Source organism: Cervus canadensis, chromosome 16 (assembly GCF_019320065.1).
Source record: "Cervus canadensis isolate Bull #8, Minnesota chromosome 16, ASM1932006v1, whole genome shotgun sequence".
NCBI lineage: Eukaryota > Metazoa > Chordata > Mammalia > Artiodactyla > Cervidae > Cervus > Cervus canadensis.
This window is the reverse complement of record NC_057401.1, coordinates 36,326,848-36,351,690: the sequence shown is the minus strand read 5'-3', so window position 1 is coordinate 36,351,690 and position 24,843 is coordinate 36,326,848. Positions and strand designations below refer to the sequence as shown.

At 43.2% G+C, this 24,843-nt stretch overlaps 1 protein-coding gene across 1 annotated transcript; it reads right to left on the bottom strand.

Moving 5' to 3' along the window:
- UGT3A2 (UDP glycosyltransferase family 3 member A2) lies at positions 1–23,114 on the bottom strand. Its single transcript, XM_043489173.1, has 7 exons — positions 22,874–23,114; positions 20,739–20,840; positions 12,439–12,553; positions 7,899–8,430; positions 4,975–5,206; positions 3,328–3,547; positions 1–1,132 (listed from the first exon to the last, which is right to left on the bottom strand). The coding sequence occupies exons 1-7, from the start codon at positions 22,965–22,967 to the stop codon at positions 856–858; spliced, it is 1,572 nt and encodes a 523-aa protein (XP_043345108.1). The 5' UTR covers positions 22,968–23,114; the 3' UTR covers positions 1–855.
- Between the last annotated feature and the right edge of the window lie 1,729 nt (positions 23,115–24,843).

Genomic DNA, 24,843 nt, shown 5'->3' with positions numbered 1-24,843 from the left:
ACTCGATGGACATGAGTTTGAGCAAACTCCAGGAGTTGGTGATGGACAGGGAAGCCTGATATGCTGCAATCCATGGGGTCGCCAAGAGTCAGACATGACTGAGCAACTGAACTGAACTGAATGCAATTTCCAACAGTATGTCAGGTACAGAGAGGCTCAGCTATGTAGAGACTCTTCTCAGTTTACAAAGAAATTATCTTCTTTCTCATGACTTCGTGTTTTAAATAGGAAAGTTGAGAAGATAGCTCACAGCTATGAAAAGCAGAGACCAGTGACACTTCAGCCCGTGACTAACCTGCAGTCTCCACTGCAAAGGAGGAGTTCTCTGCAGAAACCAAGGCAGAGACCATGCACACAGGCAAGGGTGTGTCTGGCCCTCAATGCTCTTGCCCAGGACAGGCTTCCTGAACTTTGACAAGAGTTTGTGGGACAAGCAAACAGAAAACCAAAGAAACAACAAAGCACCTGCCTTAGGGGTTATTCTTTGACAAGTGGTGGAGGAGGAGTGAGGGAAGGAGGCTGAGAAGATGCAAGGGAATGGAGACCAAAATGGTCCAGGCTCAGTGCCAGGAAGAAGGGTGTGATACAGAAGGCAGTTTCAAGGCTTCAGATCTGATGGTCACTTATCCAAATTTCCCAGGGACAGAATCACAGAACAGCCCTTGCTGAGTGGCAGTCAAGGCCACAAGGGCTCAGTAAAGAATTGCAGTCATGAGAAGAAGCCAGTGAGCAGGAATTTGTAGCAAAAGAGCAAGTGGATAGGATGTGGAGAACCAGGGTTGACAAAACTGGCTGGAGATGCCAAGAAATGCTGAGTCTGCCCAAACACTCCACCTTCCTAGGCTCCATTCGGCCTCAGGCCTTCTTCAGCTTCCTGGTCCCACACAGCCACCTGGCCACCAGGCCTAGCAGCTTCCCACAGAGCCACGCAGTGCCCAGGGTGACCACCAGCAGGAATAAGAGGATGTCCAGTAGGTACTGCTCATACCACGGCTGCTGGAAGGCATGGGGCTTGAGGTGGGCTGCACCCCCTGTCTGGAGGATGTGGTCGATCCAGCCCACCAGCCGCTGGGTAGGGGTCAGGGGCTGCGAGCGTCTGATGATGCTGGCGGCCTCTGCGGCAGATTTGTACCTATCGACAGAGACAGAGGGGAGGTGTTAACTCAAGTGGTCTCAGAATTCTTAGAGACCTTGTATCACACACACATGCACACACACACTTTCTACCATAGGCACAAAAGACTTCCTTTCAAGGAAAAGTTGTTGACCTTACCTTACCATTGTCTAGTTGGGTCTCCTTTAAAAGTTCAAACTGATATATGCATGCAAAGATCCATGCTTGGTGCTGGAAGTGCTAAACTACAAAAAAGTGACTACTTCTATAAGGACTAGTCTCTCCCCAAGGAGGTTCATGATATAGACTACAGGAACCATTATATTTATTGAGTGTCTACTTTGCTCTGGTGTTTGGGCTAGATAATACATATGACTCTGAGAACCACAGTCCAGGAAGACACCTGCATTTCCCTGCCCCTTTCAAAGCATCATGTTGACCAGCACTGGCTTCATGGGCTGTGAGCCTGCCTATTTGCAGAGGGCTTCACCCTTAAATCAGCCTTATTGATTAGTCACTAAGTTGTGTCTGACTCTTTGCGACCCCATGGACTGCTGCCTGCCAGGCTCCTCTGTCCATGGGATTTCCTTCAAGAATACTGGAGTGGGTTGCCACTTCCCTCTCCAGGGGATTTTTTCCAACCCAGGGATCTAACCTGGGTCTCCCACATTGCAGGCAGATTCTTTACCACTGAGCCACCTAGGAAGCCCCTTTAAATCAGGCATGCTTGATTTAATTGTCTGCTGTCACAGTCTTAAAATCCTTACACACTATGACAAGGGGTTTAACATTTCCATTTCACATAAGGGCACATGAATTCTATGGCCAGCCCTGATATCCAATGTCTGTGGACCATCCCAGCCCAGATGACTGCTTCGTAGGGCCAATGGATCATGCACATTTGGGTCTAAATCTTTGAAAATATAATGAAAATTACAAATCCATTCATCAGGAAATGAACATTTTAAACATATGAGATACCAACTATATATAAAGTTTCTGGGTTATCTGATCCCCAGAGTTTAACAACTTTTCTGGGGTTGGCATCACATGTGATATGGTTATTATTCGGTCATCTAACAAAACTACTTACAGGTCTCCTATGTGCCATAATGTTGTACGGTAATGCTAAGCCTTGAGCTATGCTTCAAGTGTGTGTCCCTGAAGCTCTAAGTTTTTCAGTCTTTCTTCATTATAAGAAAGAAAACATATATTTTTTCTCTTCACACACAAGATTATTGCACTGGTTGGAAAGTTTCTTAAGAGATGAATGAATCCCTTTGTATTGATTCACTTAACAGAAATCCATTCAGACTTACTTTGTGGCAGACCCTGAGCTGGACCCTGAGGACATAGCAGGAGACTCATGCTGTTATGCTGGAAGAGTTTACTCTCTACCTTCTCGTGTGGGGTCCATGCATGCATGCAGTCACTTCAGGCATGTCTGACTCTTTGCGACCCATAGACTGTAGCCCAGCAGGCTCCTCTGTCCGTGGGATTCTCCAGGCAAGAATACTTGAGCGGGTTGCCATGCCCTCCTCCAGAGGATCTTCCCGACCCAAGGATCGAACCCACAACTCTTATATCTCCTGCACTGGCAGGCTGGTTCTTTACAACTACCGCCACCTGGGAAGCCCTTCATGTAGGGACAGACAATAAATTAAAACATAAAGAAATGGGGCGATTACAGATTCTGAGACACATTAAGAAAAAAATAATGTGTTATGATTGGGGTGGAAAAGAGAGGAAGCTCTGAGACCTATCAGAGAAAGGTCTCTCCGAGCAGTTGACATTGGGATGAGACCTCAATGTCATGAAGGAGCCAGTCTTGTGAAGAGAAGGGAAGGAGTGTTCTAGGGAGCAGCACAGGCCAGGGGCCTGGGGTGGGGAACCGTGTGGGATACTGGGAATAGAAAGGCAACCTCCTGCCTCAGTTGGAATTCTACTACAAGCACCTCCAAAATAGAAGACCTCTCAAAGACAGTCTGTGTCAGTAGTTCCAGTTCCTCACAGCTAGAAGATAGAAAACCAACATCTAACCTAAATTATTCTCGTCTTCTTCTCAGAGGAAATAAGTCAGCTATTAGCATCATACACATATAATTTCATTTCCTGGAAGTTTCAGCTTTTACTGCAAAAAGACCCACATGGTGCCCGTCATGGTTTATGTCTTCATTCATCATAAGCAACCACAAGCCCAGAGAACTGCACACCTCTTGTCCTCTATGACTTGCTTCATCTTCAGAGCCAGTGTCTCAGCCTTGATCTGCTTTAATTGGATAGACACACCGAAATTTTTGGCTTTAACACGGAGCAGGTTTTCATGTTGGTCTCCAAAGAGGGGAATCCCCACCATGGGCACGCCATGTTGGATGGCCTCCATGATACTATTCATCCCGCCGTGGCTGACAAAGAGGCGGATGCGAGGGTGCCCTGTTGTAAATAAGAAAGAGAGTGGGACATCTTAGGTAGAAAGTTTTCAGGACAACAAGGAAAGCAGAAAAGGCAGAAGAAGATACCAATGGGAGCTCAAGGGGTGTTGGAGCCATTGTAAAGATGATTTTGCTTGCTACACATTCAAAGACTTCAAACCTTGCCTTTGTAGAAACTCCTTGACTCGGTCATAACTGGGGGAAGACTCAGAACCCAGGGAATTCTGTAGAGAATAGTGCTAGTGCTAATCAAGGCAACTATCTCCATCTATCCATCCATCCATCCAACATTCCATCTATTCTTCTTTCTATCCCCTCAAGTCTCTGCTTCTCTCATCTGTTTTCTCTTTATGTTTCCCTGTGTCTATCTTTGTCTCACTTCTTTTCCTTAAGAAAACCTTTCTCACCCACCAAATAATAGCCTTCTCCTATAAATTCCTGGCACATTCATTGACATCACAAGTCATATAACACTCATAAAACTTATATAGTATGTGTTGTGCTTTTTAAATATATGAGAAGCTCCTTGAGATAAGAGACTGGACTCTGCCCATTAGTATTTGCAGTTCTAGCCTTTGCATCCCATCCTTATGTAGCAATAACTAAAGTGATTATTGATAATGAAGAGTTCATCTCAGCCTGTGCTGGTCTACTGGGATGTGCATCAGAGCCTCCTCATTTCTTCTTTGAAATGAGAATCCTGTCCCACACCCAAGATATAAAGAAATACATTTGCAGACATAGAAATAAGAATATGTTTTTTTTTAATTCTACAGATTATTTTGTTACAATCTTGGTTATCAGCCTCTGATCCAGTCAGTGGCTATGGCAGTGAGGGGTCTGTATGAAGCAGTGCTAGCCATAGAGATACCCTGTTGGGGGTGAGCAAATTCTCTGGTATCAGAGTCTCAATGTGTCAAGTAACTGGCTAGGAGGTTGCTCAGCTTGGGACTCAGGTATATTGGCATCAGTGTTGTGAATCTATGAATTGATTACACCTTAGTAGCTAAGGAAGATATATCTATGTGTGTGTGTGTATGTGAATGTGTAATGGAACATAAGTGAACAGGTGCTCTTGAAGCCACTGAAGACAGTGGTAGTGTATCTCTTGGTATGTGTTCTCAGAGTTCATAGATTGTTTAGGATTATTTTGTGGTGATCTTGTTCAAGACCAAAGGCAGTAGGTCAACATGACTTCAGTGGTTTCAGACATGAGGTCTGAGATAGAAAAGAATTTAGGGCAGATAGCTGTTTTGGCATCTGAGCTCATCATAGCCTGATTCCTCAAGGGCTCCAGCTTGCTGCTCCATTCTTGTCATCTAAAGACTTACCTTGTGCTGATGAAATAATCAAGCTAAAGATCAGAAGCCCAATGATCCCCAAGACATGTAAATGAGAAGAAAAAAAGCAATCCTGGGCAGTCCTTACCCAGAAGGTCATTCTGAGGAAGCCAGTGCACAATCTTCACATTTGGGGCCAATTTGATGTCTTTGGGCCAATGAGAAGGATTACACTTCCATATCACCCCTTGAGGGAGACGAGCAAAGGCAGCATTCATCTCTTTGAGAATCTCCTGGGACTGAATGAAACTCACCATGGACCCCAGGCTTACAAGGACAAAACCAGAGTCTCCAAATTTGGTGATGAAGTTCTCAAATTCCTAGAAAGAAATAAGGAAGGAAAGAGGAGAAAAATGTTCACAAAAGACTAGATGGTCATGAAATGAAGTCGGTTATTCACTGAACACACTCTCCCGTCCCCTGGAGTTCACTGTCCTGAGACAGCTCAGCACTCTCAGCTGTGCTCATACCCACTGTGTTGGTGGGAACATCTTTCATTTTTGAAACCTTGACCCTACTGTCAAGGCAATCATAGACACTCTACTCATTGTAGGTCCATGAAGATATGGCCACTTGGGTGTTTTCCAAAGCCAGACCAGAAGTGGAATGTAAGGAAGAACCTCACAGGGAGCCAGGGTCCAGCAGAGGGAGGTGGGCTATCTGGAGGGTAGACTGGAGAAGCTGAGAAGAAATGGAGGTAGAATGGGGAGTTGACTGGCCACCCATACCCCATCCACCATGTAGTGTGCGTTCCTCTGATATCCCATGATGTTGTTAGTCACTGATCTTTGCAGTTTATCTCCTATCTCAGTGATTCACCCACATGACTGCACATTATATTCACATGGGAAGATTCTTTTAAAGTAGCAATGCTCCACCCAGTCTCAGACCTCAGCAATTCTTTTCTTCAAATCCCTGAGGCAGTTCTGAAAAACCGTTCTGATCTAATGCTGTAATCTTGGTTTTAACACATTTTGTCAATTCTTCCAAATATTTCTTTGGACCCTGACTTTCTGGATTTCCTGTGGCTCCCCCCACCCCAGATCCGAGTTGTTGTTCAGTCTCTCAGCTGTGCCTGACTCCCTTCAACTCCATGGACTGCAGCACACCAGGCTTCCCTGCCCTTCACCATCTCCAGGAGTTTGCTCAAACACATGTCCATTGACTCGGTGATGCCATCCAACCACCTCATCCATGTCATCCAGCTCCTAGACCTTCACCCTATTGGGCTGATTTCATCTAGCATAACATTGTCTGATCTACTGCCTCAGAGGATCACTTTGACAACAGTTTTGTCATTCTGTTAAATTAAGAAGCAATGTAAAACCATTATATAAAAACTGGAAAATGCAAAGGAGAAAATTTTTTTGAAAAAGTTACTGTTATCTCACAATCCTTCCTCCCATCATGCTCCTGCTTAACAATTCCCTTCCGCAGTCTTGTGGCTAGGGCTGCCCCACCCTCCTAACTGGTGAAACTTCCTGCAGTCTGGCCTGGGCATCTTTGTGCAACTGCATCTTCCTCTTTCTAGTCTAGCTGGAGTCACCCAGGGAACCCATAGACATCTCACTTCATCTTCACATTTTGGGCCTCCTGTTGTCTCCACCTGGAACATCTTCCCTCCCAGCTTCATTCCTAAAAAATTCTTCCACCGACTGAAAACTCACATAGCCCAGGGATCATTCCCCAACTCTTCCTGCTCACTTGATGCAAGTTCAGTAGGGGACGGATAGATAGTTTCATTCATGAAAGGCCCAGGCCAAATCAGGACCCTCTCTGGCTTTAAAATGAATGAGAGTGGGACAGCCACTTATACCACTAGAGGCCTGTCCCCTTCTTTATAAAGATGGAGGTCATGGGATTTCCCTGGTGGTCCAGCAGTTAAGAACCCACCTTGCAATGCAGGGGACATGGGTTCAATTCCTGGTCAGGGAACTAAGATTCCACATGCCCCAGAACAACTAACCCACACTCTGCAAGTACTGATCCCGAGTGCTTTGGAGCCTGTGTGCCACAAAGAAAGATCCCACATGATGCAGTGAAGATCCTACATGCTGCAACTAAGACCCGACTCAGCCAAATACATAAACAGATATTCAAATTTTTATAAATTAAAAAAGAATTAAAATGGAGGTCATCATACCCCCTTCTAGGTGGCAAGAGATTATATAAGATAAATTCCATAAAATTGCAAGCCTATGCTGTTAGATGACAAGCAACACATTCATCTTAAAGAGCTAGTCACTCAGTCATGTCTGACTCTTTGTGATCCCATGGACTGTAGCCTGACAGGTTCTTCTGTCCATGGAATTTTCCAGGCAAGAATACTGGAGCAGGTTACCATTTCCTTCTCCAGAGACTGAACCTGGGCCTCCTGCATTGCAAGCGAATTCTTTATCATCTGGTCTTAACTCCCTTCCATTTTGAAAACTTCTCCAGCAGTGGTTCTGAGTCAATACAGTCAAACTGATTGGGCAGCTTTTATAACTTACACTTCCCAGGCTTGACCCCACGTCAATCAAATCAGGAGGTGTAGGCAGAGTTAGGGACCAGGGCGCTACTGTCTCAGGATGCTGGCGATAAAGCCTGCATTCTCACTATCAGTCCGACACACCACCCCCATAGTTGTTCTGTTTTGTGTTTCCTTGTGAGTAACTCATCTCCTTCATGATTCTTGCATGTGACAGATGCTCACTACATACTTACTGAAAATATGAGCATAGAAAATGAAAACGGAAACTTCAGTTTACTAAAAGTCTTTTTCTACCAGCACCAGGACTAAGGTGAGGCAAGAGAAGACCTTGGATATAGTATTTAAGGAGGTCAATCTCAGGGTTGTATAAGTCTTAACTCTGTACTTTCATGATATTAAAAGTGAGTCTTTCCTTTCAAAGGGTCCCCTGGAGCCTCACTTGCCTCACCTTATGCACTCCCAGGATCCCAGTGACAGGGTGGCCACCAACTCTGCACTGAGGACTTCTGCATGAATCTACACTCTTAGCATTTACTTACTTGTGGTACTGGTTTAACAGGTTTGGACATTAAACCTCCAATACACACAGTGTTGGGAAGCAGGGGCCGAGCGAAATCAAAGGCAAAGTCGGAGTTAACAAACCACAGCTCTGCTTTTGTTAGAAGATGAGACAAAACTGGCCTAGAGTCGTCCGGGAAATGCTCCTTGATGGTGTCATCATACACAGACTGGATTTTCCACTGCTTCTTGAAGAACTCAAAAAACATCAGGAAATTCTTTACTCGGTCCCAGAAGTCCATCTGGTCAGTTAACAAGGAATAGAATACTGGCACATAAGACAGAGGACTTGGTAGTCCAAAGTCCACAGTGCCCAATAGGGAAGGGAGAACGGCCACAAATGGCTTCCCAAGCTTCTCAGCAACCAAGAAAGGACAGTAGTCAAACATTTCCACTATCACCAGGTCAAAGTTCTCATTCTTTAAAGAATTCATGACATCATTTCTCCTTAGCAAATGACTGCAGTGATGCCCTAGTAGTTCCATAATATTTAAAAAGTGTTCAAATCTGCATCTGCAAGAAAAATAAATAAATGATAAATATTTGTTGAAAGTGTTTATATCACAATACATAAAAGAACCTTGGTCCATCAACAGATGAATGGATAAAGAAGGCATGGTATACATATACAGTGGAATATTACTCAGCTGTAAAAAAGAATGAAATAATGTCATTTGCAGCTACATGTATGGAACTTGAGATTATCACACTAAATGAAATAAGTCAGAGAGAAAGACAAATACCATATGACATCACTTATATATGGAATCTTAGAAAACAATGCAAATGAGCCTATTTATAAACCAGAAATAGACTCACAGACATAGAAAACAAACCTGGTTACCAAAAGGGGAAGGAGGGAAGGGATAAACTGGGGATTTGGGATTAACATATACATACTCGCTTGCTCGCTAAGTCGCCTCAGTCATGTCTGACTCTGTGCAACCCTATGGACTGGACTGTAGCTCTTCTGTCCATGGGATTCTCCAGACAAGAATACTGGACTGGGTTGCCATTTCCTTCTCCCATATGCACACTACTATATATAAAATAGATAACCAACAAAGATCTACCATAGAACACAGGGAACTATATTCAATATCTTGTAATAACTTATAATGGAAAATAATCTGAAAAAGAATACGTGTGTGTGCGCGCGCGCATGCGTGCATGCATGCTAAGTCATTTCAGTCATGTCTGAATCTTTGTGAACCTACGACTGTAGCTGGCTAGGCTCCCCTGTTCATGGACTTCTCCAGGCAAGAATACTGGAGTGGGTTGCCGTGCCCTCCTCCAGGGGAGCTTTCCCAACCCAGTGACTGAACCCAAATCTCCAGCAACTCCTGCATTACAGGAAAATTCTTTACCACTGAGCCACTGGGGAAACCTATAAATGTGTGTGTATATACATATATATACAGATACATATGTGTGTGTGTATATATGAACTGAATCATTTTGCCATGCACCTGAAACACTGTAAATGAACTATATTTCGGTTTTTAAAAAAGGATCTTGGGAATTCCCTGGTGGTCCAGTGCTTAAAAATCCGCCTTCCAGTGCAGGGGACTTGGGTTTGATCCCTGGTCAGGGAACTAAGAGCTCACATGCTGTGGAGCAACGAAGCCTTCATGCCACAGCTGGAGAAAAGCACTCACAATGCAACAAAGACCCAGTGCAGCCAAAATTTAAAAAGTTGAATTAAAAAATCTTGGGCTGCAAAGAAAATATTCCAGGTAAGTAAGCCCACACCCAGCAGCAGCCATCCTACTCCTCCACTGTCCATACACACGTCCCCTCAGTCAGTCCAGGCAGATGTTCTGCTCTTGAGAGTGTTCCCTTCCATCCCCTACTCCCTTTCTTCACTGCTACAAATCCCTAGCACTCTCCATGACAGTTTTCAGACAGTAATTCTTGAAGGCCTTGGGCATAGATGAATTATATTAATGAAAAAGGAATTCCCATCATTGGGACTTCTGCTCTGGGAGGCTTCTTTGACCATAGCAGGCCTCACAGGTCTCTTTCTACTTGAATTCTGTGACACTCTCTTTCAGTTTTACTTACATACTGAACCTTTATGAGTGGTTTCTTTGTTTACTCAGCAAAACTGTGGGAACCACTTGATAACACAATCCCACAAATATTGACAATACAGACTATTTTTTAAAATCACTGTGTATTTGCATATGACAGATTTCCTCATCCAAGAGGTTATCGGATCATACTAGAACTCAAAATCTCAGTTAAAAATGAAAACTCTTTCTATGTCCACAGTAAACAAAGGGGAAAAGTCTGGTTTTGAAGCACATGATTAGCCTTTCCAGTTCACTGCAGGCTAAGGGATCCAGAGAAGAAAAGCTTACTGACCTGTAATTAAGACATCACCTATGGGGTTATCCCAGGAAGCTATCTTCTTGCCATGCTCTCCCACCACTGCCTAAATAGATTATGATTCTGTTTCCTCTTTGTACAATACAAAGGGAAGTAGGATATCCATCTGCACTCTGAGATACCAGAGGTAACAAGCGCAAGGCCTCGAGACATCAGAGGCTTCCTGACTGCATGGATGACCAGGAGAATTGGTACCTTGGCATAGTTATAACTGTCTGCCACTGCACCACTCTGCCTCAGATAGAGATTGCCCAGAGACTAAGAAGTCATTAGCAATATGCAGATCTCTGTCTGATCTTTAGGGTTAACTTCAAGTCACAACAATGGAAGTGATTGGCTCACATCATCTTCTACTGTGTATTTGTTAAGATATAACAAAGGAGTGATTACCAAAACTTTTGGATAACTTTAGTAATGTTCCAAAAATTCCTAGAATGTAATTCATTAGTCATAATTAAAATTAAAATAAAATAGGAAAAATATCAAGAATGCCTGGTTACTTATATCTGTCCTCAAAATATTAAAGTAGGGAGGAATTAGACAAAGAATATACTTAAAATATATAACTAACACCACAAGATGATATAAACTAAGTATCAGTTGAGCAGATTAGATCAGACCTATCCCAGAGGGCTTCCCTGCTGGCTCAGACAGTGAAGAATCTGCCTGCAATGCGGGAGACCCAGGTTCAATCCCTTGGTCAGGAAAATCCCCTGGAGAAGGAGATGACAACCCACTCCAGTATTCTTGCCTAGAAAATCCCATGGATGGAGCAACTTGGTGGGCTACAGTGCATGGGGTCGCAAAGAGCGGACACGATTGAGTGATTAACGCACATACCAGAGGGACCATGGTCATCCAATCTGAGTGAGGAAAAGAGATTTTATGGAAATAGTCAGATTTGAGCAGTACCTTGATTAGTAAATAGATTTTCAAGAAAAAAAGAGGGGAAGAGTCCTCTGTAATTAACCAAGATAGGCATGGATTTCTATCTTTCCCCTTTAACATTGAGTAAGGAGCTATGTGTTCCTTTTCATGTCAGATGAAGCAAAAGGAGTCAGTTTCACATCTTATTTTGCACAAGGTTGACTGCTTTTTAAAAGGACTTTACATGGCCAGATGCTCAATTTCTACAAAAGCACTGTTTAAAAGTCTTCTCCGTTAATAAAAACATATGAGGGAAAAATGAAAAAATAAATAAAAAGATGTCTTTGATGTCCCTACCAACAGTGAGAGGTTGAGATACATATACTTCTGTGTTGGGGAAATTATAGACAAAGATTGTAAGTGAAGTATTGTAAGGAAATCCCAGAAGAAACTACCTACCTCCCACTTGGTACAGGAATGTGTGTGTGTGTGTGTGTGTGTGTGTTTGTGTGTATGTGTGTGTAATACCTTCATGCTTATAGTAGAAGAAAGGACAGAGCAAGGAAAAGTCTTGAGTGGCTGGAATGGCTGATGTACTGTGAAACACCTGTTTACCCAAAGATCAGTATCATTCATCCATATCTCTGTCCCTCTGTCCATCCATCCAACCATCCTTTATCACATCCTCACTCTAAGCATCTATCCATTCACTTTTATTACCAAAATTGTGACTCTTTAAAAAGCAGGGGCATTACTTTGCCAACAAAGGTCCATCTAGTCAAAGTTATGGTTTTTCCAATAATCATGTATGGATGTGAGAGTTGGACTATAAAGAAAACTGAGCAACGAAGAATTGATGCTTTGAACTGTGGTGTTGGAGAAGACTCTTGAGAGTCCCTTGGACTGCAAGGAGATCCAACCAGTCCATCCTAAAGGAGATCAGTCCTGAATATTCATTGGAAGGACAGATGCTGAAGCTGAAACTCCAATACTTTGGCCACCTGATGCGACTTTGGCCACCTGACTCATTTGAGAAGACCCTGATGCCTGAAATGATTCAAGGTTGGGGGAGAAGGGGACGACAGATGGTTGGATGGCATCACTGACTCCATGGAACATGAGGGTGAGCAAGCTGCAGGAGTTGGTGATGGACAGGGAAGCCTGGTGTATTGCAGTCCATGGGGTCACAAAGAGTCAGACACGACTGAGCAACTGAACTGAACTGAACTGTGACTCTTTAGTTTGAATAATTAAGAAAATTACCTGCCCACAAAAGTTTTCTCCATAAAGGAATGAAAAGACCTCTGAAATTCTTCATTACAGTCTTCAGGCAGAAACCAGTTAAAAACTTTGTATGATTTCTCCTCCTCTTTAAAACCTACAAAAACATCAATGGGTTAAACACACTAAATATGTCACACAACATGGATTAACATTAACATGATGATACCAACATTTGATTGTATCTTTTGAATTATTTTTATGACATTCAGTTGCTTTCTCATTCAATCTTGCATACTGAAAGTATTCCTTGAGGACCTTGCAACAATTCAGGAATGCTCTTCAGTTTAAAGTTATGGAAACTTCCATTTAAAGCTTTAAGTGAATGTATCGCTGTCTGTCTCATTTTACTGCTGAGAAAACAAAGTTAATTAGCTTAAGATAATGTGTCAAGGTTGGTTCCAGTGTCTCTGCTTGTTCTGTTTTAGAAAAATTCATCTTCATTATTTAAAGTGATATATCCAAATAGTTTTTTGATTCAGTAACAAGTACTGAATGACTTAATTAAAATAGTCTTCTTTACTAACTTGGTTTCTCCCCAATTACCCAAGTGTAATCAAAAGTCTGAGTTTGTTTCTGATCTTTGATGCTGGCGGACTTCGGTCCCTATCTCCGTTTCCTGGGCGAACTATTAAGAAAGGTGTATGCTCCCTCTCGTGGCCCTAAGTGGAAGTTTCAAACCATGCAAGTCAGGTCATTGAGGGGCAATCCTCACCACATACCACTCCCCCACTCACAATAAAAACTCAAGCTAATCATCCCTCCGTACACTGGACGGCCATTTTCCAGGTACTTGGGAACCTGTCCCATTCTTTCAAAAAGGCATCATTATTTGAGCAATAAATCTTTCATACTGTCTTAATGCTTACATGCCTACTTCAGTCATGACATCTGACCAAATTGTAAGGACTGGGAACAGATAATGCACAGTCCCACACATTGCAGCTTCCATACTCAGTGTTAATTAAATGACTGACTCTATCCAAGGATCTACTGGGAAATCCTTAGCAGTCATAGATTTGGCTAATATGTTCTGCTCAGTACCTCTTTAAGCAGGCCCTCACCTACAGTTTGCCTCCTTGTGGCTCAGCTGGTAGAGAATCCACCTGCAATGCGGGAGACCTGAGTTCAGTCCCTGAGTTGGGAAGATTCCCTGGAGAAGGGAAAGGCTACCCACTTCAGTATTCTGGCCTAGAGAATTCCATGGACTGTATAGTCCATGGGGTCGCAAAGAGTCAGACACAACTAAGCAACTTTCACTTTCACTCACTTTCACTGGAAAAGGCATAATATAGCTCTGACTGGTTGCCAATGGATACTTCAACAGCTCTACCACCGGCCACAATCTTTGCTGGCAAAATATTAACCACATCCAACTTCCCCTAGGATCATAGGTATTACATTACATTATCCTCCTCCAAGGTGATTTGTTCTACACACTCCTTCAAGACAGAAACATTCTCAAAGCAGCTCACATGAAGGGATGTGCCATCACTCCCACACAAAGCTTAAGACCCTGTGAAAATGAAAGTGTTTATTCACTCAGTTGTGTCCAGCTCTTTGCAACTCCATGGACTGTAGTCCACCAGACTCCTCTGTACATGGAATTCTCCAGGCAGGAATACTGGAGTGTGTTGCCATTCCCTTCTCCAGGGGGGATCTTCCTGACCTGGGGATCGAACCCAGGACTCCTGCATTACAGGCAGACTCTTTACTGACTTTCCACCAGGGACACCCCCACCCCTACCCCATACCTAAGTTAAATTTCTCAGAAGGATTTGGTCAGTCTTAAAACTTCTCTATCACTTACATGGTAAAGAAACAACTAATGATACCACAATATTTCAACGGCTCCAACATCTTTTAGGTCTTTTAACATTCTGGAGACAACATATTTCTAATTTACATGTTTTACTTAAGTTCATGTGTGCTTGAAAATCAACCCACTTTGGATAGAGTCCCAAATAAGAAAAGCTCTAGGACTTCCCTGATGGTCTGGGGGCTAAGAATCCACCTGCCAATGCAGGGGACACAGGTTTGGTCCCTGGTCCAGGAAGATTCCACGTGCCACAGGGCAATTCAGCTGGTGCTACTGAAGCCTGTGTGCCCTAGAGCCAGTGCTCAGCAACAACAGAAGCCACCAAAATGAAAAGCCTGCACACAGCAATGAAGAACAGCTCCAGCTTGCTACAACTAGAGAAAGCCTATGTGCAGCTCTAGAATCCATCCAATAGCCACTGCAATTAGTGGCCCTCCAAGTTGGCTTTAGCAACCTAATCTTCTGCCTTCAGGAGGGATCTAACCTCCTATGATCACTGTAATAGCTTCCTAAGGCTTCTGTAAAATTTACTGTAAACATAGAGGCAATAAATGACATTTATTATCTTAAAGTATAGAAATCCAAAATGGGCCTTATTGGAGTAAAGGCAAGACATGAACAGGCTTCGTTCTTTCTGGCAGCTTAACTGGACAATCTTTTTCTTGCCTCTTCCAGCTCTCAGTGGCTGCTTGCATTCCCTGGCTCATAGCCTCCTTCCAATTGGCAATTATATCACTCTGACTTTTCCTTCCTCTATCACATTCTTTCTGTTACTCTCCTGTTATCTTCTTTCATTTAGAAGAACTCTAGTAATTATACTGACCCCACCTGGATAGTCCAGGATAATATCCCCATCTCAACACACTTATGTTAATCACATCTGCAAAGTCCCTTTACCATGTGAGGTAGCATATTCACTGGTTCCAAGAATTAGAACAGAGATACCTTTAGGGGGACACAGTCTGCCTATTATATTCTGCTCTCTGCAACTCAAAACTCAAGTATATCGCACAAAATGTATTCACCCCATCCCAACATTCCAAAAAGTCTTAAACTGTTACACCGCCAATCCATAGTTCAAAATCTCATCTAAATATCATTAGCTTAAATGTCCCAAATTATAGCATCCAAATAATTTAATAATTATGGGTGAGAATCAGGGTATGATCCATCTAGAGGTAAAATTTCTATCTGTGGACCTATGAAATTAGGGAACATGTTTTCTGCTTCCAAGAAACAGTAATGGGACAGATATAAGACATGGGTTACTGATCTTTATTAATCTAGGTGCAACAATTTGGAAGGAAAACATCAGTCACTGGTCATAAGAAATTTTGACATCCAAGTGGGTAAATAATATTAGATTTCAAGAACTGGAAACAATTTTCTGTGATCTGAAACTCAGTCCTGTGAGATTGAAGTTCTAACTTCTAATTCTTCACCCTCATAATTCTCCTTTGCTCTCCATAAAATATCATGAGTTTGCAGCTGAATAGTTCATCAGCTTATTTCTTCCTCTATGGGAGTCCAAAGGTTTCATTTCATCTCATCCTTTTCCTGTCTCTTTCATCCCAAACTAGCCATGTTTCTTATGGTATAAAAATCTCAAGTACATTATGGATCTCCTGGTTATATCATGGGAGTTACCTCCATTAGACAAAAGGCTGCTCCACAGATCTTTAAAAATATCCTCATCTCCATTTTTGGCTTCTGTCAATATGTCTGAGGGCTTCCTTGATGGCTTAGATGGTAAAGAATCTGCCTGCAATGTGGGAGACTTGGGTTCGATCCCTGGGTTGGGAAGATCCCCTGGAGGAGGGCATGGCAGCTCACTCTAGTATTCTTGCCTGGAGAATCCCCATGGACAGCGGAGCCTGGTGGGCTACAATCCATGGGGTCACAAAGAGCTGGACATGACTGAGTGACTAAGCATAGCACACAACATGTCTGAAGGGATCCATGAGTCCACGCCTCATCTTCAAGAAGCTGTCTGTGAGGATTTTAGAGGAGATCAAGATGGTGGAATAGGAGGACGCTGAGCTTACCTCCCACGTTGAACATATCAGTAAGTTACATCTACCAGTGGAGCAAGTTTCCCTGAAAGCAAAGAGAAGACTGGCAGAAAGACTTCTGCAACCACGGCTGTGAGGGAAGACCGCATGGAGCCATGTAGGCAGGAAGGAGAAGCAATCGAGCCAAGACCCAGTCTTCTAAACGGGGGACACAGAGGAGGAGTGGGATATCACAGTCCTGGAAATCTTCCATGGGGGTGAAGGGCTCCAGTCACATATTGGGCAACCCAACCCTGGGGTCCAAAGCAGGAAGATGAATCCGCTTAGCTGGTTTGAAAACCAGTGGGAATTGTCAAAGGGTTGTAAGAGATCAAGAGTCATGAAAACCGAGCATACACACTTGCTCACTCCCAGGAACAAAGCAGAGGAAGCAGATGAGCAGAAAATGTGGCCATGCTTGGGGACCTGGCTGGTTTCCTGAAACCACCCCACTGTGCACCCTGGCCCGCACTAGGTACCTGTTCCAAACCATCTTGCTCCACTGCCGTCCCCACTAGAATGGAGGCTGCTGTCGTCAAGTGGTACGGCAAGCAGAATGTCAAGCAGAACTTAGCAAGAACGAAGCCTCCTCAGACACAGCCCTGCATCTGAACAGAGCAAAATAGCCATTGCTGGCATGCAGGGAGGCAGTCCTCATTAGTAGATTTTTTTAAATCTGCATTTCCACTAACAGTCTATTCAAGGCAATCTAGGCTTTCTCTTTCATACTCCTCAATATTCTTTAGCCTCCATCAGTAACCCAATTGTGATTGCACACACTGATTGCAGCATGAGAATCCACACATGTGAGTATCAGGGATCTTTGCTTCTTTAGAGCCAGTGATGTTATTTTTTTCACTAAAGTTGTTAATAGATAAGAAAGATGGGTAAGTGTGTTCAAATTAGGAGTCAGTAAATGGTTCAAGTATTTCAATGCACTGAGGTGAGCACCAGGTCGGAAATAATAACATAATCGTGTATTTTCCTGATTTGCAGATACCTAGCCTAGCTCTACTAATGAAGTGAAGAATGAAAATGCTGTTTCAAAGCCTCAGAAATGCCCATGATTAGGGAATATTGAAAGAAATCCTACACACTTAAACCTGAAACCTAAGAATAAAACTGAATGGATCCATAAACTCCCTAAATTGTTTATAGACTTTAATGCACATATATTTATTAAAGGGGTAGAATGTAATTTCAGTAGTTTCCCAAAGTTTGTGCAAAACTTATTTTTTAATCTAAAATTTTTATTTAAATTAAATTAAAAAGAAATAAAATTAACAATGGAAAGGTCTTCTGCTTTTGTGATTACATGGACGGGCATTTAGGCTAACTGTAGTGAGGCTCTGTCTTAGACATCCCCTCCAACATCTCACCTAGATTCTTTAAACAGTTTTTACCACTTTGTTTTGATTTTAGATCTCATACAAGTCATTCTCCATAAAGGAGTCAGGTAAATTTTCTAAAAATACATATCTTAACTCTGTAGCTCCCAAGTGCTTCACAAGTTTGAAAGATCAAGGTCAAAAATATAAAATAAAATATATTTTGATTTAAATCAGTTTAAATTTTTAATTAGGTTAAATTATAATTTTTTAAATTAAGTATTAATACACTACACCTATTTCATCAGATCTGCTGCCAAAAAAAGGTGCAAAAGGATATGCATATAAAAGATGTTCACTGAAAAATATAGAACTTAATCTAGAAAGTGATTAAAGTGGATTTAGATAGGGACTCAGATATTTGTACACCAAAGTTCATGGCAGCATTATCCACATAGCCAAAAGGTAAAAACAATAGACATATCCAACAATAGATGAATAGACAAACAAAATATGGTATAGACATTCCATGGAATGCTATTCAGTCTTAAAAAAGAAGAAAATACTGATACACACTCCAACATGAATGAACCTAAAAGACATTATGCTCAGTGAAATATACAAGAGACAAAAGGACAGTATTGCGTGATTTCACCCATATCAGGTATCTGGAATAGTCAAATTATCAGAGAAGTGAAGTAGATGTGTTTACCGGGGCTGGGGAAATGGATAATGAGCAGTTATTGTTAATTGGTACAGAGTTCTAGATTGTGATGATAAACAAATTTTTGGAGGTGGATGGCAGAGACAGTTGCACAACCAGGAATGTACTGGTCACTAAATCTCACTAATGTCACTAAACTACGCAAAAATAGTTACAGTGGTCAATTTCGTGTTCTGTATATTTATCACAATTAAAAAAAGAAATTTCAACAGAAAAAGAATTATTTTAATACAGTTTGAACAACTGCAAAGCCTGAAGTCACCTTCTAAGTTTTATCATTTCTCATTATTTTGTTCTTTAATGATTCCACTTAATACTGGATTTTGTTTTTAAATCAAGTCCGAGCAATATTTTAGATTGAGCAATCCAGAGCTTAAAGTCCTAAATCCACCCAACACTGTTATTAACCTGTCATGTAACTGTGAGAGAACCATTGACGTTCTCAGGGTTACTGTTCCCTTTTCTGTTGACAGAGAGGAGTTGCTAAAATGTAGGAGCTCATTAGAGCTAAATTCTTTGGATTTAGGCCCTTTCTGTGTCAACATGCACAAATTCATGGGCAGTCACTGATTCTCAAGAAAACAAGATCACCATAACGGTAGAGTCTGATCTTAGCTGCATAAATAAGGAACCCCTTGAGAAAGCTTCCTTAAATTTCAGATAAGTCATCTATGCCATAGAAAAAGAAAAGTGATTTTTACTTATTAGAAATCTTAAATGTCGGTAACACATCTATTCAACAGGTTTTCAAGCCAAGTTATAAAGTAGTATCAAAAAGCTTACAAACAATAAATGCTGGAGCGGGATTGAAGAAAAAGGAAACCTCTACACTGTTGGTGGGAATGCAAACTAGTACAGCCACTATGGAGAACAGTGTGGAGATTCCTTAAAAAACTGGAAATAGAACTGCCATATGACCCAGCATTCCACTGCTGGGCATACACACTGAGGAAACCAGAACTGAGAGAGACACATGTACCCCAATGTTCATTGCAGCACTATTTATAATAGCCAGGACGTGGAAGCAACCTAGATGTCCATCAGCAGACAAATGGATAAGGAAGCTGTGGTACATATACACAATGGAATATTACTCAGCTATTAAAAAGAATACATTTGAATCAGTTCTAATGAGGTGGATGAAACTGGAGCCCGTTATACAGAGTGAAGTAAGCCAGAAAGAAAAACACCAATACAGTATACTAACGCATATATATGGAATTTAGAAAGATGGTTATGATGACCCTATATGTGAGACAGCAAAAGAGACACAGATGTAAAGAGCAGTCTTTTGGACTCTGTGGGAGAAGGCGAGGGTGGGATGATTTGAGAGAATAGCATTGAAACATGTATATTATCATATATGAAATAGACTGCCAGTCCAGGTTCAATGCATGAGACAGGGTGCTCGGGGCTGGTGCACTGGGATGACCCTGATGGGATGGGATGGGGAGGGAGGTGGGTAGGGGGTTCAGGATGGGGAACATATGTACACCCATGGCTGATTCATGTGAATGTATGGCAAAAACCACCACAATATTGTAAAGTAATTAGCCTCCAATTAAAAAAAAAAAAGTAGTATTTACCAACATGGTCTGTGGGAATGTGTGGAGGGTTTGCTTGAGATGCAGAAATCAGGTAAGGGAGGAGAAGGTTTCCTAGGTGGTGCTAGTGGTAAAGAATCTGCTTGTCAATGCAGGAGATAAAAGAGATGTGGGTTCAATCCCTGGATCAGAAAGATCCCATAGAGTAGGAAATAGCAACCCATTTCAGTATTCTTACCTGGAGGATCCCCTAGACAAGGAGCCTGACAGGCTACAGTCCATGAGGTCACAGTCAGACATGACTGAAGTGACTTAACACAGGGAAGAGAACATAAGACCAGAGAACATGGAGTTTCATGCTCATGCTAAGTTGCTTCAGTCATATCTGACTCTGCGACCCCATGGACTGTACCCCGTCAGGCTCCTCTGACCATGGACTTTTCCAGGCAAGAATACTGGAGTGGTTTGCCACTTCCTACTCCAGGGGATCATCCCAACCCAGGGATCAAACCCACATCTCTTATATCTCCTGCATTGTCAGGCGGGTTCTTTACCATTGAGCCATCTGGGAAGCCCATACAGGGTCCTGGTGAACAGGGCCAAGAAGCTTTCCTATAGCTTACATAGACACACACACACACACACACACACACACACACACACACACGCTTTTCCTTCTTTTAATCCAATTAGATTTAAAGAAACTATCTGAAAAGCCCTTCTATGCAAAAAGCATTAGTTTCTTTCCAAGAATATAGGAAATCAAGGATTAGTGGGGAAAAAAAATTTTTTTTAATAATTAATGGGGAAAGGTACCTGGTAGGAATAAATTTCCCCTTTGGAGAAGCATGGTGACATTATGACCATGATCTTGAAGAATCTGAGCGATCTGATTCATCAGTAGAAAATGGCTTCCACCTAAGAACAAAGCATAAGTTCCTTTTTATGATGATGAGAGTAGAGATTCTACAATTGATGGGCTGATAAATCCAGGAGAGGAGAGGTAGGGAAGCAGAGAGCTGATGGGGAGTGGAGGAAATGAGTGCCATCAGTCTCTCCATCTCATTCTGAGTATGTCCAACCTGCCCCCAACCCCTTCCCCCTCCGCCCCCACCCCCCAGAGCCTGCTGGCCCAGCTCCTTGACAAGTGGCAAACCTTCATTAAAGATTTCCTCTTGTGACTCTGGTCTCCATGTCAGTGTGATAAGCTTCTCAGTGCTTAGGTCCTAAGGAGTTCCTGATCCTAAGGTACACACTGCCTTTTAGCCAGGAGCGTAAGGAGACACCATATCCTGAAAAAATAACTGCACTGGTAGAAATTTTGGCACAGTGCCATGCATGTGAGTGTGAAGAGTTCCTAATGGACAATCCATCAGAGCTATTTCTGGAATTTTTCTCTTTGGAAATGTATGCTGGAATAGGAGCGAGAATTGTGGGAGCTTGAATGTGAGTCCAGGAAGTAACCACTGCAGCAGAGGGATGTGGAACCATCAGTTAGAGTCAAAGTGCTTGAGATTCAAATAAAATTAGCAGGAAGTTTCTCAGTGGAGGCCTAAATGTTTCACACCCATCAGGACTTGGGGGTGGACTTGTGGGATAACTGTGGGATGGCCTGCAGAATCTTACATGCATGAGAGACTGGAACACTATCCATCCAAGGATAGTCTTGGTATCCTAAGGAAAGAGAAGCTTAATCCCTGGGGGAGGTTCAAGCTCCATCACACTAAGTTCTCTTAGAGCCTGCATCAACACAGGGACGCTGCTTGAATCTAAGCGGTAGAGAAAGCCAGTCAGGAGAGGAGTTAGTGGCAAATGGCAAATGTTTGGAGACTGAGGTTAGAGACACATGGTGCTAGAAAAATAGTGTGTACCTATTTCTCAACTTTTTTTAAACACAAACTTGTACAGTCTGACATAACAGGAAATGAGAAGTACAGATCTCCCACACCACTTGCCCACGTGTTAATCCCTAGACCTGGGAGAAAGGGCAAGATGAAGGGCAATCACACATGCGTCTATTCATGGAGGGTCCTGGGGAGCCCCAGTGCGTTCTGGGCTTCCAGCCCCTCACAAACCACACCAGCTCCCTCCCAGAGCCCGAGGCTAGGGAAGAATGTACTCTTAGCGGGGCTGAGAAAGCTGTCTTGCTTTCTTACAAACAACCAGTCAGAAAAAAGATTTCAAATAGAGACAGAGTGATTTTTAAAACTCCCCACTGAGAAATGAGTGACAGGGGAAGCTTGGAGAAGATGGTCTCAGGGATAGGAGCTCCTGAGTAAATATCTGGTATGTTCCATTAGGGGCTTCTGTTTGCCTTTGCAGTAGATGCCTCACTTTCCTGACCCTTAATTTCCTGCTCAGGAAAGCCTAGTGGGAACTCAATTAGATAACTTACGTTTCTTTCCAGCTCAAAGATTCTCAGTGATATGAGTGCCCACTGTGGGTTAAAATGAAGTCTTAGGGAAGCTCCATCTGTGATTACCCCTTTATCCTGATATATTCCTCTGGGCAAAACACTCCACTCTTCTAATTGTTGTAGTATCTTCCCTGCTCCACCCTGGCTCTCATGCAGCCTCAGAAAATTCTTAATATTACTGCTGCCCTCAGGGGCCCCTTTCTTTCCTCCCCCCCATATACCCTCCCCCCACACGCCCACCTCCCTGCAAACCACTAGTTAGCCACAGTCCTTACTTGCATCTGCTGTGTGCCCTCCAGATATTTAGTGAGAGCCTCTGAATATCCAGCTCACGCCCTGGAGGAGGCAGCCCGGGGCCTCCTGCACTGGGCTGGATCTCAAACTTCTAGTCCCAGCACCACGCCTGACCCACATGGATGGCTCCTACCTCTTCATCGGCCAGCAAGGGTAAAAAACCTGCCTCAGAAGGGAAAAACACGCGACTCTCTCACCGAGGGCTCTTTGCCTGTCTCTGGATCTTCGGTCAAGCACTTACCCACCAGGGACACAGTTAGGATTTTGGCAGCCTCTGAGAACAGGAGCCCAGGCAGCAGAAATCCAAATAGAAGCAGCGCCTGCTGCCCTGCCATCCTGGATCCTGCAGAGGCTCCAGGGCTGAGCCCCGTGCCCCTGCACACACCCGGGGTACACGCAGGCGGGGAAGGAAAGGCGCTGGCTGGGAGCTTGGTGAGAGGGGAGGTGTCCCGTTGTCTTCCTTTCTGTCTGTCACCTCTTGCTCTCCGGCCCCTCCTCCCTCTGTGAGTGAACCACTAGTCTGCCCTCACCCTCCCTAACCTTGGCCAGCAGAAGGAGTGGTCAGTGAGCTAATCCAGTGCTCTCCACATCATCTCCACCCTCCCTGCCAGGAAAACACTCTGAACCAGTAATGCTCGGGACGTTTAGAGAGCACATGGGTGACAGCTCCACCTCCAAGTAACTTGGATCCACCTGTTTTATGGACCCTTCCCCCCAACTTTTGTTACCCCACCTAATGGTTCTAATTACTTCATACTGCCCATATCCAGGGCTTCCCTGATAGCTCAGTTGGCAAAAAAAAAAAAAAAAAAAAACCTGCCTGCAATGCAGGAGACCCCAGTTTGATTCCTGGGTTGGGAAGATTCGCTGGAGAAGGGATAGGCTACCTACTCCAGTATTTTTGGGCTTCCCGTGCGGCTCAGCTAGTAAAGAATCCAGTTGCAATGCAGGAGACCTGGGTTTGATCCCTGGGTTGGAACGATCCCCTGGAGAAGGGAAAAGCTACCCACTCCAGTATTCTGGCCTGGAGAATTCCATGGACTGTATAGTTCATGGGGTTGCAAAGAATCAAGCTCCATTTCCCCGGGTACCTGCTTAATATCTCTGCGAATGTAGCAAACTCAAGACTTGCTAAGTGTAAGTCCCTTCAGTTGTGTCCAACTCTTTACGACCCCGTGGACCATAGCCCACCAGGTTTCTCTGTCCATGGGATTCTCTCCAGGCCAAGAATAGTTTGCCATTTCCTCCTCCACAGGATCTTCTCGACCCAAGGACTGAACCCGGGTCTCTTAGGTCTCCTGCACTGGCAGGAGGATTCTTTACCACTAGCACTGCCTGGGAAACTGAAGATATCCCCATGCAAATCCCCAAGGGAACTTGACCTACCATTCCAGGACTATTGCTCTGATGGCCTCTTAAAAAGGTCATTGTTCCTGAACAGGTATCAGGGTCCTAACTCTGGAGTCCACATCTTTACTTGGAGGACTGAACCTCTAAAGCTGAGACTCTAATTCTGAATAAGCTTTATAAAATAGGACTAGGGGTCTTTCCACAGTCTCCTGATGCATAAGCTGAGGTCATCTTGTAATTTTGCTGCCTTATAATGTTAACCCTGGGAAGGACAGGGCCTGAAAACCCCAGAAGATATCGTTGATATTTTCTACCCTCAAAACAAGACTGGCTTCAATGCTGGTTTTTAGTGCAACTCTGAAACAGACAGAAAAGACCTCCAAATAAGGCCAAAACCAGAGAACTCCTAGAAGAAAACTAGGTGCTCCTTGACATAGTTCTGGGTGATGATTTGTTTTTGGATTTGACACCCAAAGCAAAGGCAACAAAAGCAAAAATAAATCTATCTAAACTTACAGTTTTTTGCATAGCAAGTGAAAAGTGAAATTCGCTCAGTCGTGTCTGACTCTTTGTGACCCCATGGACTATACGGCTCATGGATTTCTCTAGGCCAGAATACTGGAGTGGGTAGCCTTTCCCTTCTCCAGGGGATCTTCCCAACTCAGAGATCGAACCCAGGTCTCCCACATTGCAGGCAGATTGTTTACCAACTGAGCTATCAGGGAAGCCCTGCATAGCAAAGGTAATATCAACAAAATGAATTATTGTAACTCACCACAATAATAGAGTAAAAATGAAGTACCATATGATCTTTTCAATAGATGCAAAAAAAAATTTTGACAGAAATCATTACCCTTTTAC